The 16,154-nt window shown below is 42.5% G+C and overlaps 1 protein-coding gene across 2 annotated transcripts in view; it reads left to right on the top strand.

Annotated features, from left to right (window-relative positions):
* The window catches only part of epg5 (ectopic P-granules autophagy protein 5 homolog (C. elegans)), a 34,545-nt gene that overhangs the window by 16,302 nt on the left and 2,089 nt on the right, over positions 1-16,154 (top strand). For both annotated transcript variants that reach the window (XM_084054000.1, XM_084053999.1), the window contains exons 27-45: positions 63-207; positions 1,176-1,347; positions 1,712-1,874; positions 2,109-2,251; positions 2,363-2,519; positions 3,047-3,244; positions 3,340-3,553; positions 4,274-4,461; positions 6,284-6,491; positions 6,693-6,768; positions 8,282-8,385; positions 8,967-9,142; positions 10,635-10,865; positions 11,693-11,902; positions 14,260-14,404; positions 14,496-14,738; positions 14,873-15,086; positions 15,274-15,492; positions 15,999-16,113. In XM_084054000.1, coding sequence (XP_083910126.1) covers positions 63-207; positions 1,176-1,347; positions 1,712-1,874; positions 2,109-2,251; positions 2,363-2,519; positions 3,047-3,244; positions 3,340-3,553; positions 4,274-4,461; positions 6,284-6,491; positions 6,693-6,768; positions 8,282-8,385; positions 8,967-9,142; positions 10,635-10,865; positions 11,693-11,902; positions 14,260-14,404; positions 14,496-14,738; positions 14,873-15,086; positions 15,274-15,492; positions 15,999-16,113 — 3,321 coding nt within the window. The remainder of the gene's footprint in view (positions 1-62; positions 208-1,175; positions 1,348-1,711; positions 1,875-2,108; positions 2,252-2,362; positions 2,520-3,046; positions 3,245-3,339; positions 3,554-4,273; positions 4,462-6,283; positions 6,492-6,692; positions 6,769-8,281; positions 8,386-8,966; positions 9,143-10,634; positions 10,866-11,692; positions 11,903-14,259; positions 14,405-14,495; positions 14,739-14,872; positions 15,087-15,273; positions 15,493-15,998; positions 16,114-16,154) is intronic.

Here is a 16,154-nt window from a genome sequence, read left to right as displayed (position 1 = left end):
AAGACACTTGTCAGATTGCATTGTGGGGGATAATGTTCAACACGTGTTTTATGATGTTGTAGGAGCCGTGGTTGGAGTATTTGGACCTTGAGCGTGTGCAGTATGACGAGAAGGAGGTTCTGTCTCTGTGGGAGAAGGTGCAGAGTGAGCCCATCTTCCACCAGAACCAGAGCCCTGGATTCACTGACTACACCAGCCCCAATGCCGGTAGGTAGCCAGCTTTACTGCTGTGTGTCCAAAAAGTCCTACAGCTTGCAATGTTTTCCAGTTTATTGTGATGAAGTGGTTAAAGTAACTTGAAGGCATTACCCGCCACAGTTAATTTTTCACCTGCATTCCTCAGGTTCTCATTTCAATCCCTATGATTGATTCAGGGTCCCCACGGTCATGAAATTCCTGGAAATATTTTGAAATTAAAAAAATAATAATCCAGTACTGGAAAAGGTTTGGAATTGATCAAACTTCATCAAAGGTCCTGGAATTTATCAAGGGTCCTTGAAAAATATTTGGCTATGCATTGTTTTTGGCTATTGATTTTTTTTAATACAAAACCTTTTCATAAACATGTATAACATTACACGAAATATGTAACATAAGTAGTTTTTCGCCGAACAGGCTGTGTAACACCCCATCCGCACTGCCAGCGATGCGACGTGACGCGACGCGACGCGAGCGGGCGATGAAATCTCATTAAAATACATGTTTTTGAATGAGACCATCCTGACCTACCGCAAGCGACAACGAACCGTGCAACGACGTCGTCCACCCCTCCTATTTTCGCTCGCGCAGGCTCTATTTGAGCGAGGTTTCGCGGCTGTGCCCCACCCCCAAACACTTTTTATTGTTTTTTATTTATTTATTTTGCTACACTGCCTATCTTTGGGCATTGTACATAGGAGTAAGAGACACATTATTGCGCTGAATGATTGTTATATAGGCCTGGAAATTGGGCTAAATATTCTGGAAAAGTTTTGGAAAAGTTTTGGAAATTCATTGCTAAAAATGTGTGGGGACCCTGTTGATTAAAGTTAAGTGGGCTTACTCTCTGCAACGTGTGCTTGTTCGCTCTAAATCATAACCTTTTAATAATTAAGTCTTGCTCAGTTCATCATTTATTAACACTATAATCCTACAGACGTGTTTCTCTGTCACATTTCCGCTCTTGTTGTGTGCAGCCAAGGAGCGTATCCTGTCCAACCTGCAGAAGCACCCAGTGCCTCACTCCGCTCCAGACCTGCAGCCGCAGAAAGCCCCTGTGGCTGCCATCCCCCGCACATGCCTCACTGACACTAAAGCTGCTGTTGAACTGCTGAAGTTTGACCTCAGCACCCTGCAGGACCAGGCCAGGTACACACACACACACACACACACACACACACACACACACACACACAAACACAAACACAAACACAAACTTCAAATTCAAGTTTATTGTCACATCACAAGTTTACATGTGTAAAAGCTTCCAAAGATTGCAGTTAATATAGTCATAAGAATAGAGAAAGAAACAAGGGGAAATCTCAGATAACATTACAACAATATCAATTTAAGGTACATGCTAAAAAAAGGAATCAAAATTAGGCACAATATCACAGTCTCATGTGCCTGTAAGAGATTTTAGCAGCTCATTTAGCAGCTGATACAAGCTTTTATGTGCCATCACAGATGTGTGGGATAATCTCAATTGGTGTGGATTTGTATTTTGTGTCAGGATTGCAGTGTCACGGGAAGCCCAGCAGGTGGCAATGGAACAGGAGCTGTTGGAGAACCTCCCTCTGCTCTATAAGAACCAACCTGAGCAAGTCACCATGAAGCTGGAGTGTAAAGGAAAGGGTGGGCAGCCCTGTGAGGGACCTGCAAGCATCACTGTCACAGTAAGGCCACATACACTCTCACTCCACCATTTCAGAATCTCACTATTCTTCATTATTATTAATTTGTGTAAATGCTACCGTTTTCTGTGTGTGTGTGTGTGTGTGTGTGTGTGTGTGTGTGTGTGTGTGTGTGTGTGTGTGTGTGTGTGTGTGTGTGTGTGTGTGTGTGTGTGTGTGTGTGTGTGTGTGTGTGTGTGTGTGTGTGTGTGTGTGTGTGTGTGTGTGTGTGTATAGTGTGAAAGCGTCCACAAACAGGAAGCAGTACAAGCTCAAATACTGTCTCTGCGAAGTGACATCAAGAAGCTTCAGGCAGATGCCATGGCTGCACCTCCTCAAAGCCTGGCCAAAGCCGCGGTGCACACAGAGAACTTTATCACGTCAGTATATATAACCCCCCCCCCCCCCAAATCTACAAGTAAATTAAATGTATTCATCTGACAGTGCCTCACTAGGAATGACAGTACAAATGAACGTTGTCATGTGCACAGGGCTCTGGTGAATATGTACAAGGCACAGAAGAGCCCTGCGGTGCAGAACGTCGGGGTGTCTGCCTTCTACCAGGTGGTGTCGTTTGTGTGCGAGGACACACTGAGACACCCACCGACACGCCAGTACCTCTCCTCCTGTGTGGAGATACTGGGACAGGTAAACAACAAAAACAACACACATGCACAAACTTGTGAACACAAAATGACAAAATGTGGCCCAATAGCCAAGTGGCTGTACCACATAGGCTGAAAATGCCAGGATCAGTGAGTCCCCAGTTCGATTCCCGGCCTGCCCATTTTCTGTATGTCATTCCCCTACTCTCCACATTTCCTGTCTTTCTCCTCTAGCACTATCAAATAAAGGCTTAAAAATGCCCCAAAGAACCTTTTGATTATTAATAGATGAAAGAGATTAACCAAGCCCTAGGGCCTATATGCTTCAGCGTACAATGAATAGTGAAAATAGCTGACCTCCAAGCTCACAACTTGTGACGATGCGACACGTTGTAAGCTTATAAATCGGCTATTTAGTGTTTTGAAATAGTTTGGGGGGGAAAAGGGTAAAATGTGAAAAGTTTTCAAAGTTTTCACATATATTAATTCCTAAAATAGGGTTGCCTTTTTTGGTCAATGTGGCTGAAGAATTAATTGGACTTAATTATTGTAATTGTGTGTCTTCCGTAGGTGTTCATCCAAGGCACGTCAGCAGAGTGTGGCCGTGTGCTAAAGACCATCCTGGAGAATAGGCGTCTGTGTCATCTCATTTCCCCCTTTTTCACTCCCAACGCGGCGCCTGATGAGCTTGTCTTCCTGTACCAGGATGTAGTGTCATCACTACACTCTGACAGTGCTGCTGATGTCATTTTCATGCTGCTCACTAAGGTTAGCTACGCGCTACAGCCTCTGTCACACAATAGTGATAGCTTATAGTAATACTCATATAATAGGGTCTCAGCTCCTGTGTCTCTGTTCTCTAGTTTGACTTGTTCCACTGGCTGACTGAAGCACATCCCGTCTTCTCTGAGAGAACCCGTCTGCTGGAGCTGGTGCACGGAGCGCTATGCGTCTGTGGCCGGGACCCTGAGCCTGACCTCCTCACGCCCTTTCACCTGTTCACAAAACACTGGACCATGCTTTTACGACATCATTTCCCCGACCACTACAGCGATTGTCTGCGTCTGCTTATGACCAGTGAGTGTGTGTTGTTTTAGTATAGTAGTTTTTTGGGTAAACTTGTAGCGTGTAAAGGTCCTAGTATTTATTTTAATCTGGGGGGGGGGGGGGGCTGAGCCATATGCACTTCCTTCAATTTGCAGCAGGTGTGGACTGAGGTTGGATCCTATTCAGGCAATTTCTCTCATGTCACAAAGTGCCGGTCCAATACACAATTATGCAGGTCACTTCACAACAGTGCACATTCGAAGGGATTGAGGGAGGTTATTATGTATAAATGTCTGGTCTCTTAGGAACCGTTGAGTGTTTGCAGCAGAGATAAAGACTTGGTAGTGTGGGATCCATTTATCTTCATCTGTTGATGTTTTAACCACCAGGAAGTTGTAAGTAACTAACATACAGTATGTGGTCTTGCGGTAACATCTATTGTTATCTCAGTTCATTTTGTAGCAGCAGCCCCGACCCACTCACACATAATGAAGGCTCAAACGTCATCGAGTGTTCATTTGATCTGAGGGTTTGAATGAAAAGTAAATGGGAGGCAGCCTGGGAAATATTGTCCCTGTTATTACCTGCCTGAGGGAAACCCTGAGGCACTGTCCCTGGTGCTGAATTAGCTAAACTCCCATAAATCTTAATGGGATGTCACCTGGCTAAAAAAAGATTGGCATTTGTCTTAACTGTCTCGAATGTATTTAAAAAAAATATATATATATATTTTTTTTATAAAAAAAACAGGCTCCTCAGACCAATTACTGAGTCCAGAGTGTTGGAAGGTGACTCTGCGAGTTCTGAGCTGCTCACCTACCTCCCAGAGCACTAAGGGTAAGACTGAACCAGGAAGCAGCACTACTGACGGCCAAGGCACTGCCCTAGCTCGCCCACCTTCCTCCCACAGATCCCCTGTCAGCCTTTCTCCACAGCAGGTAAGGGGAGACAAAAACAATGTCACTAACTAATATTGATGTCTGTAATAAGAAATAAGATCCTGAGAGCATAGTTTAACTTTGTACTAAGCTAATCCTTAATCCTTATCTCCACCCACGGATGTGAGAATTATGCTTTCGCCAATTCTCACAGATCGGTACACATTGGCCCTCATTTATCAACGCAGCGTATAAACCTGCGTATATTTTTCCATATATTCGGCCGTACACCAACGTCGAAGTCACATTTATCAACGCATCCTACACAGCTGATCCGAGCGTACACTTGGTCCCAGCGTTGATAAATGTCACGGCTGAAACCGAGCGTCATTTAAATAACACGCCCTTAAATATTCTCAAAACGCCCCGATTTTACGACATGAAGATTGAAGAACCAGAATACGACCAAAGAAGACATCATGAAAAGCCAATAAGAAAGAGTTTCCCTCGCTCGTCACACACGCACACGCACACGCCTCTCTCTCTCTCTCTCTCTCTCTCACTCTCACTCTCACTCTCTCACACACACACACACACACGCCCGTAGCGTATTGTCACGTAGGCTTGTAGCCTACATGAATGACATATTATGATACCAATCACATCGGCATGAATGGAATACTTTTGTATATTAATGTATTTAACCCATACCGAGCAGTGCGCGTTCGAGTTACACTAAAATAAAGCCGTCATGTAGGCTATTCCCATTTCCCAGTGAGACTCGGACCGTCGGACGGGCGAGTCCCGTCCCGCTCCGCATTAATGAGAGATTAATGAGCCTGGAGAGAACATTAATGAATGAAGGCTGGTGTCGTGTGTTGGACCATGGGTTAAATGTCTGATCTCCCGGTGGCCATGAAAATATAACAGCAGAGCCGTTGCACCGGCAGAAGCGCTGTATATTTTGAAAATAGCAGATCTACAAGCTCACAACGCGTCGCGATGCGACGCTGGCTTATGAGCTTGTATATCTGCTATTTTCAATGTAGCCAGATCTACAATCTTATCTGAATGACTGTTAAAGCAAAAGCAGTTTGTTTAAATTACTTTATAAAATGTTATATTTTCACAGGGATTATTTATTAGTGTAGATATACATTTTGGAGTGGATATATGTGTCCAGATGCCTGTCAGGCCGTCAGACAATGCTGCTCCGCAGGTCTAGAATGGAATAAACGGGCACAGCCAACGTCAACAACTGGTCTCGACCAGACGTGAGATCTCAGTGTAAAGTAGGATGAAGCCCACGTCAGGATATATTGATAAATGCCGAAAGGTGCGGTGATCTCGCCGTACGCTCATTATTCGGGCTGCACCGCGTTGATAAATGAGGGCCACTGTCTCTGGAGTCATGCGATAAACATGTATCGTTATTTTTTTGGGGGGGGGGGTTCCTTCATCAAAGTAGGTACAAATGGTCTTGTGACATTGACCGTCAAACATGGTTTTGAGATTCCATAATGTTTGCCTGTATTTGGCTTAAACAATTTCTTACAACAACAAAAAAACTAAACATAGTGAACGCAACATCCCAAATTGGAATCACATGTTGCCTGCTATGTTGTAGAAACACTTATCCCCCCAACCCCACCCCTGCTTCCTTGTGTCCCCATGGCTAAAACACAAGACTAGTCCTTTCTAGGCAACCTAGCCTGGCGGAGCTATGCGCTTCAAAGATCGCACTTTCCTAGTTAGCTTTTTTGCTGATATTGTGAAAGCAAATGTTTGCAGTTTATCAGAGCATCAGTTTGTTAAAATAAAGCAATAGAATTTACTCCGATTTATCTTGACAATGCTCTGCCTTCTTGTTGGTCATTAACAGGTAGAGGAGACCGTTGATTGGCTGAGTGATTACTTTCTGCGGAGTCGCCTCAGTAAAGCTGACCTGCGGACCTTTGGCCTGTACTCTGCCTGGACCCCGTACATCTGTGAGGTTGTTACTTTCTGCGAACATCTGATTGGTTGTCTAATCAATATGCAGCTCAGCAGCTGTGCCAGGGAGCCAGTGGGTAGCAGCAAAGTTCTGAAAGGTAAAGTTATCACAGTATACTGGTGCTCTGCTCTGGGAATGACTTTGGATAAGTATTTGAAGATTTTTTTTAAATGGTGAAACTAGCCAATCTACAAGCTCAATGGGACGTCACATCACCTGCATTTAGTACTAAATAGGGCTAGTATATAGCATATAGGACTTAAGTGGTTAAAGTGTTTTCTACTCTACTCACTGACAGTGCTGCAGGACCTGCACAGTAAGATTGTGAAGTTGTTTAAGCCGTGGATCCTACCAGTGCACACCGACGATGCCAGGTAATCATGGCTCCTCCTCTGCTTCCTCTTAAGTTAAGCCTGATTCATGCTTCTTGCTGTCTATATTGCATCTGTGACAATATGACACAATCACGGCCTGTGCGACTGTCCATGGAGGGTCTTAGGGGCCTATCTTGCCTTACCCCTTACGTTCAAATTGCCGTTCTACGTGTCGCTGTAGATCAGCTATTTTCATAAAATAATAATAATAAAGAAAAGTTTAGGCATAAGGGGTAAGGCAAGATAGTGCCCTTAGCGTGAAGACGCACACATCCTAGATTTTGTTACATTGTGTAGGGGGGTGCACAGATCGTGTTGCCATGATTAGCTGGCTACCAGTGGCAGTGGTGGACAAAGTACTAAAACCCTAGTACTTGAGTGAAGGTATAGATGCACCTCGTCAAATGCTACTCGACTACAACTACTACTGCAACTGAAAGTTTCTCTGTTAAATTTGTGCTTGAGTTAAAGTACTGGAGTACTATCCCTAAGTATTCAAAAGTATATGCTTTTAAAAATATGTAAGTAATCGAAAGTACAAATTACAAAGAACATTTTCTTTTTAATATAAATGCATTGCTGTATTAAAATGTAGACATTTTCCAAATAAATTCAAAGATTTTCCAGAATAAAGAAAATCAATAATAGTGAAAATAGCCGACCTACAAGCCCACAACACATCTTGAGCTTGTAAATCTGCTATTTTCACTATATTTGAAATAGGGCTTAAGGGCTCATTCATCCTTCCTAGAAATGTAGTGGAGTCAAAAATACAACATTTGTCTTTGAAATGTAGTGGAGTGAGTGAAAGCCAAAAATACAAATACTCAAGTAAAGTACCAAAACAAATTCCACCACTGACCAATGGTACAAGACAAAAACAGAGGGCCAGTTTGTTGCTATGGGGATCTGGAGGCTCACTCAGATCTTTGAGCCACTCCGACTTTAATCCTTTAAAGAAAAAACATTTATTTTAAAACAAAATGACGCCAGACTTCGAAACGACCCGACATTCACGGAGACCGCACCATCAAGACCACACAGACTGCAATAAACGTGAATCAGGCTTTACTGGCCTACAGTATAGTGTTCAAATGAATAGCAAATGTTGAGGTATGAAAATATTTCATTCATACCATGTGTCTGTTAATGTGATGTCATAAACTCTTCATTTATTCCAGCAATAGTGGTAGTTTTAATATGTGTTGTAGTACTAGGAGATTTTATTGATTGATCCCAGTGTGGCCAATTACTCGCATAGAAAGAAGTTCTGCACAGTATAAATAAATTGGCAAAACCATGTGACCATAATGGGTAAAGTGCCGCGATCCCTTGCTGTTTACTGCAGATCAATATAAGGAAAGAAGAAGTTGTGCATTACAAAGAAATTACAACAAAATAAATAACGTACAAAGACAATGACTACAGTTTGGACAATCCTGCATCATTTGCTTGATACCATTCAGTTACAGTTCTCTCACTTATCACATGGTTGTTCTGTTTCATGTCTTAGTAACCCAATTTGCTATCCTTGGTTGGAAACCGATGCCAGTGCTGCAGGCTGTCTGGTTGGCCTCTATTCCCAACTCATTGACACACTACATCACAAATTCAGAGGTGGGTTCCTCCAACAAAGTAAATAGCTCTGTCTACAGAACGCCCCCCCCCCCACACACACATTCCATATGATATATAAAATGAGTGTGTTGTTGTTGTTTGGGCCATTGGTTCTCAAACTTTTTCACGCGAAGGACCCCCGAAATGATACATATTTGGCTGCGGACCCCATCTCATATTTTGTTCCAGGGACCACCATAAGCAAAGATTTGAGTTAAACATGTTCGCTTTAAAGAATATATATATATATTCAAAGATTTGCACAAATTTTCACGATAAAAAAAAATAGATTTACAAGCTACATAGCTACATATCTACATATCTACATAGCGCGGCACTCTGTGCCGTGCTTGTATATCTGCTATTTTTGAATAGCCAAAGTATAATATAATGGTTAAAGTGGTTAAAATGATTGTGACACTAATTTAGTAACTAATTTAGCTGGGGACCCCCTGGTACTCCGCCCCCCAAGGACCCCTGGGGGTCCCCGGACCCCACTTTTTAGAACCAATGGTTTAGGCTTTGTAATCTGCACTTGTGTACAGAGAATTTACAGTTGTGTTTGCGTGTGTGTGCACCAGACCGTTTGCTCCCAGGCCAGAGAGGAGCCCTGTGGCTGTGCATGATGCAATACTGCGAAAGCTGCACCGCTCCTCGCACCCCCGAGTACCTGCTCTATCTGTACCACGTTCACCTCCGTGGCCTTCCCTGGAGATACCTGCACCCCGACACGCAGCTCATGGAGCAGCTCTTCAAAGTATGACACACACAGTCCCTGGTTCTCACTCAGTAGTGTAAAGTAACTAAAACATTTACTCAAGTACTGTACTTAAGTAAAACATTGAGGTATTTTTACTTTACTGGATTATTTCAAATCTTCGGTACTTTTACTTTTACTCCACTACATCTCAGAGGCAAATATTGTACTTTTACTTCACTACAATTATTAGAACCCTTTAGTTACTATTTTATACAATTTATACATAGGCTATTTGAAAATAGCCGATCTAAAAGCTCACAACGCGTCGCAACGCGTTGTGAGCTTGTAGATCTGATATTTCCAACATTTTAGTACTTTTACTTTTGGTACTTTAAGTACATTTTTTGATACTTTTACTTAAGTAAAATATCGGAGTACTTTTTCGTCCACTGCTGGTTCTGACCGCTGACCTGAAAACCCCTGACCCCCAACATGTAAACACTGGACCTAGACATGCAAGCCATGCAGCTGTTAATTTCAGACCTTGGTCCTTGTCGCTGCCCTTTGACCCCTAACTGATATAATGACCCTGACCTGCGTAAATATAGGCTCTGCAACCTGTCTCTAAATTAGCCTTTACCTGTCTCAAGGACCACAGGTGTATGAATAATGGTCTAATGGTATTTGTAATGGAAAACCAATCTAATCCCACCAAGGAGGCACTCTGATCTGTGTTTCCTTTATTACTTTATTTAATTCAGTGTGTAGAAAAAGTACTCACATTTTGTACTTAAGTAAAAGTATCAATACTTTTTACACTTGGTTGCATGCTGAAAATAGCCCTTTGACCCCTAACTGATATAATGACCCTGGCCTGCGTAAATATAGGCTCTACAACCTGTCTCTAAATTAGCCTTTACCTCTCTCAAGGACCACAGGTGTGTGAATAATGGTCTAATGGTATGCAATGTAGAAATACTGTGTTACAAGTAAAAGTCTGGAATTAAAAATGTACTTGAGTAAAAGTACAAAAGTATTGGTATCAAAGAGAGAAGAGTATCAAAATGTACTTAAAGTACCAAAAGTAGAAAGTACTCATTATGCAAAATGAACCAATTCACAAGTTTTCAAATGTATAAAAATCTTTTGAAAATAGCAGATCTACAAGCTCACAATACGTTGCATCGCGACACATTGTGTGCTTGTAGATCGGTGTTTTCAAATGGCCAAAATGTATATAGGGCTGAAGTGGGTAATGTATATTTTGTAGTAATAATCAAAATCTACAAAGTAACTAGTAACTAGTTTTCAAATAATTGTAGTGGAGTAAAAAAGTATAATATTTGCCTCTAAGATGCAGTGGAGTAGAAGTAAACGTACAGAAAATTGGAAATACTCCAGTAAAGTAAAACTACCTCAACATTGTACTGAAGTACAGTACTTGAGTACTTAGTTACTTTACACCACTGATTTAATTCAAGTCATTTGCTACGTCTTTTACATAGTGCTGCTGTTTCTTATTCATTCTTCATAAACCTGTTCCCTTCAGGTTGAGAGGGGGAGCCCCAAGAGCTGCTTCCTGTTCCTCGGAGAGGTCCTTTGCGAGGTCAACTGGGTCAGCGTCCTGAGTGACAGCTTCCAGACCCCGCCCAGCACTGCGATACAGGCCTATCCGACTCTAGCCAGTGTGGGCACTCAGAAAGATGCACACACCATGTTGGTGTATCTTCTCTACATGTTAGCATTTCTCACTAAAGAGGAGCAGCTCCTCAGCCAGCCGGTACGTCCAAACCAAGGGCCCAGCTTGAAAGTTTTACATTGAGGCTAATACGGAAGAGACAGTTCATATGAATGGCCTGTAGTTTCGCTGTTTTAACCCTGCTGGTGTCAGAAATAATTTATCTTAACGCAAGCGGATGGGTTTTTGACAAACTTTAGACTAGATTTTCTTACCTTAATAAAAATTGTCAAAAATACAATATGCTTCCAGTCGCTAGTTTAAAGTCTCCTTTCAATCATCATGATATGCGTTTTGGTAAATTATGGTCACATTTATTTTAAAATTGACGATAAAGTAGACTATGCTCTAGGAGGGGTCCATTCTTTTTATACAGTCTACTGTCCAAACCAGTGTTGATTTTGACAGCAAGTTTGATTTAGGTTTAGTCATAGTCTTTTGAATAAAATTCTATTTAGTTTTAGTCATATTTTAGTCATCTGAATGTCTTTGTTTTTGTCTAGTTTTAGTCGACTAAATATCATAAGATTATAGTCGAGTAAATGTCACAACGCGTCGACGCGTTGTGAGCTTGTAGATCTGCTATTTTCAGAACACCTGAGCACAACCAAGCATAAAATGACTTGTCTTTTAGTTCCACTGGATCTCTTCTCCACTAGTCCCTCCCTAACATTTTAGTTTAGTCTTTATTTGTTGACGAAAGTTTTAGTCATCATAGCTTAGTTTTTATTTTTATTGAAAAAAGTTAGTCGACAAACATTTTTCGTTTGTCGACGAAATCAACACTAAAGGAAAACTCAACAATTCGATTCCTCTCTATTCACATTTTTTCTTCTCCCTCCTTTTTTGGTCCCTTTTCATGTAAACAGGATTCCCCTTTACTCAGCCTGTTGGTCCAGTCTTCCTCCCTGCCCTGGTACCAGCTGGACCTCTCCTCTTACCAGGGCATTCTGGGATACGTCGGCACCCACTACCCTCCTTCCCTGCTGCTCAGCACTGACTCTGCTCCTCATCTGCTGCTCAAGTCACTGCGCAGTGCAGCTGGACTTCACCCACTGGCCCATGGCACTCCACATGAGGTGAGAGAGAATGGATCCTCTTACTGTGTCCACAGAAAGTGTTTTTTTTTCCTATGGTGGAGCACAACGGTATTTTTAGTACAAATAGCCTAAGCAAAATAATGGATAAAGTAATGGTAAGCATGGATGCCAGAATCTGAGTCCTTGTGGTGGATCTCAATGAAGATCCCACTGTCAGGAGAAGGGGTAGTACTGTATGAAGTTGCACAATTGCAATCAGCCTGTGTCCTCTGCCATGTTTGTTGATCTTTTCAGTCCCGCCTCTTCTTTGATTTTGATTGGTTGGTCAAAAAGAGTGACATTGATGAGCGGCACTCTCATCAAAAGTTGACCTTTTGAAATGCTTTCTGTGGACACAGGACAGTATAGATTCCACCAGTCTCTGTTCAGCTGTCTATAATGTACAAGAATAACATGAAATGGCAGAACAAAGTTGAACCTGTAACTTTGACCTCTGCCTTTCTGTTATTACTCTGGACTGATTTAAATACAGGAAACGCACAGTGCAATAATTACCCTGTGTGCAATCACAATCTATTACATGATTTATGTAATCTGCCAGGATAAATATGGCATCATCAGAATGATTCAGTTACCCCATTATTGTCTACCTGTTTCACCCATTTGCTCACATAATAACTAGAGATATAGACATCCTGTATAGATAAATAAATGTTACATTATGCAGAATTATTTTCCCCCGACCGCAATGGAGTGTACTATTTACAACTGATAAAAAGAGACACATTATTCGAACAATTAACAACATAATGACTACAAAAGAAAAGTTACAGTACATTTAATCAATATAAATTGAATTTAGTATAACAGAGATCAAATTCATAAATGGTGGGAATTGTTTGGTTGGCATCATTTATTAGGTTTTGATATTCTGGTTTTGTTTATTTTTTATTGTACTAGTTGCATTATATCTTGTATCATTGTACAGTTTGTCCATTTACCTTTTTACCTAGTGATGTTCCATTTGTAATGATCCTGCATTTTTGGGGGGATGATCCTCAGTGAAATGTGCCCAACAGAACAACCAACTCCCTATCAGTAAGCAGGAATAAACAGGATATATTAGCAATGTTATGCTTTATTTATTAACCACTACTATCCTAGCCTAGGCCCCCTCCTGTTTTCCCTCTATACTAAATATCTTTGCTGAAAATAGCCAATCTACAATCTTACAAGGCGTCTCAATGAAACGCATTGTGAGCTTGTAGATTGGTTATTTTAGCCAAATTCCCCCAGAATAGGGACACTCATATGGTTAAACAAACAATAGTCAGTAGCGGGTGGAAGAACCATATACATCCATAACAGCCTTACTCCACCTCCTCATGCTCGCCACCAGCCTGGTCACGCGTTGGCTGTGTGATGGCATTCCATTTCTCAACCAGGATTCGTCACCGGTCAGCCAACGTGGGTGCATTTGTTAGGCTACTCTTAACACTACCAAGCTGCCAATCTGGTGCCAATTGAGACAATACCAACAGAATACATTGCTTGACTTTGGCAGGGCAATGTGGCACATTTCACTTGGGATCCCCCACATAATCAGCTGTGCAGCTCATCCCACAAATGCATGATCATTACACATGGGACATAAATATGGGACAATGTTGTGATTAGAATTACTCAATGCCAGCAATGTTTTGTTTGTGTTTATAAAAAAGAGCAATAGAAAACGACAAAGAAAAGGTTGCTTATGATAAAATACAAGCCACCTATGGTGGCGGATCTCTGCATGGAGCTGACCAGCAGATGCTTATTTCAGATCAGTTGAAGGGTATAGATGGCATTGATACCGTTTGTCTCCATAGAATACAAGATATTTTGTCACAACGTAGTAGTAGTAAAAAGTATTATGAAGTAAATGCAAAATGGCGGAAAATCTAGTTAGGTGTAATTGGACGTGGTCTATATGGGGGGTTGACGATGATCCAAGGAAACCAGGAAAAAGGTTTTGATTGTACAACATACGGTTCAACAGTTATTGGCCAAAAGGTAAAGCAGCCTGTTATCTCACCACAATGAGGCCAATTTGCATGCAAAGTTTGACACCAGTCGGTCCAGCTGTGTCCGAGATTAGCTGTACACAGTCACATGGACTCACACGGGCAGGTGCAAATACATAATGAGCCTCTTGGCTTGTTGGCCTGGTGGAGTTCAAAATGGCACACAAAAGAATCTTTAAATGCATATACATAAAGGAGAGAGTGCACTTTGCGATATCATGCAAGGTAATATTATGATCACAAGCAAACTCTGCTTCCAGGCAGATGTGCCTGTTAAATAACATGGTGCATCCAAAATAATGGTGTGTGTGTGTCTGTCTGTCTGTCTGTCAGGAGGAGACATTGAAGGCTGGAGCTTGTGTGCGTTGGTGTGTACAGTCCCTGATCACTCTGGAGCAGGGAGGCAGCATCACGCTTGGGAACCTGGAAAACCAGCTGGAGGCTTTGCTGGAGAGTGTCATTACATTCAACCCACCTGGTGAGCTGCGTCCTTCCACATCGTCATCAGTGTATCATCAGCTGTCAGCCAGCCATCCATGGTGTTTTCAACCTTCTCTCTCTGTCTGTAGAAACGGGTTTGGAGCAGAGGCACATGGCATTCTGCAGTCTGTTCAGCGATGTCTTGGCATTACTGAATGGAGTGGGTGTGTCCACGGGAGAAGCCCTCGCAGCTCATGTCATCGTGTGGCTGGACAGGAAAGGGAGGGGGTTCCCCATCCTGCCGCTCCTCACCGCCTGCTCCCGCTGTTTGGCATCAGTGCGTCACATGACGCGCATCATGGAGGCATGCATCACTGCTTACTTCAACCACGGTAACTAACTACTACCAACTGTAATATCAATATAAATATTAAAAAGGTTAATATTGATCATAAGTTTCTTTAATTTAGGATATCCTTACACTACACACTACAATATCTTTGTTTTCTTTCTTCTACATGTGCAGCAGAGGAGGAGTCTGCAGGTTGGGGTCCTGTGCTGGTGTCCCTTCAGGTGCCCGAGTTGACAGCAGATGACTTCCTGTCTGAGAGCCAGTCAGGAGGAAGCTTCCTGACACTGTATGCCTTCATCCTGCAGCGTCTCAACACAGAACACACAGCAGCAAATGACAGGAGAACGCTGGCTCAACTCAACTCATGGACCAGTCAGGCCTTTCCCAGGTATTTCTCATACAGCACAATCATCCCTGACCCCTTGGGGTTCTTTCCTTGCTAAGGCTGTATTTAGAAATGCATATGACACAGATTTCCTCTTTGATATTAATTGTACGACCTGTCTGAAGGGGTTACACCTGTTGTGTGTGCTGTTATAGAACGTTTTGTCTCTAATAGTTTGTTGTGTCTCCAGTGGTCCAGGTGATGAAGCCAAACTGTTCCTGTGGTGGCACAAAGCCCTAAACCTGTCAGTGGAGCAGCTGCAGCCCCAGGCAGGCCAGGTGGAGGTTGCAGGGGTAGCGTTGGGTCTGTTGCGACTGCAGACCAGGCTCTCACAGCTGGGAGAGGAGAGACTTAATTCTGGGCTGCTGGGAGCCATAGGTCTTGGAAAGAAGTCACCCGTTTCAAATAGGTAAAGTAACAGACACTTATGGAGGACTACAAGCCATATATCGTTGCTGTCCGGCAGAAACCAGCTAACTCCATTTTTCCGATTTTGCATTTTTTTTTCATAAATCAGTGCTATTGAACACCCTTTACGTCTGTGTGTTGATTCAAAAAATATTGAACCAATGAAAAGTATTAAAAAGTGCTTCTGACAAAACCAGCTAACTCCATTGGATCCTCAGACTTCCTGCTAAACCAGCTAAGTCCACCAAAGGGGTCGGAGTTAGCTGGTTTTGCTGACTCCAGGCTCCACCCCCTTTTGACCTCCAACCTCATTGTGAGCTTGGAGGTCTATTTAGCTGTTCTTATCAATGATGAACAAAACTTCCTAACTCCACTTTTTGTTTTGTTTTTGTCATTTCCTGAAAAAAAATACTTTTTAGAGTTGGCAGGTTGCTGCCGGACAGCAGAGATATGGAACTGGCTTTTCATACATCAGTCTATTCACATGCCATGTCCATTTACATGTAGGTTCAGGGTGGTGGTGCGTTGTCTGGCAGCGTTCCTTTCGGCCCAGGTGCCAACAGAGACTGAGATTCGTCTGCAACCCACCAGTGACCTGCAGCTCTCCGCTAAGGCACAGCAAGTATGTTAATCACATGGTGTTTTTGTACCCATATTGTTTCC

Source organism: Gymnoscopelus microlampas, assembly GCF_963454915.1.
Source record: "Gymnoscopelus microlampas genome assembly, chromosome: 4".
Lineage (NCBI taxonomy): Eukaryota > Metazoa > Chordata > Actinopteri > Myctophiformes > Myctophidae > Gymnoscopelus > Gymnoscopelus microlampas.
The sequence above is the reverse complement of the archived record's forward strand: the minus strand, read 5'-3'. Positions and strand labels throughout refer to the sequence as shown.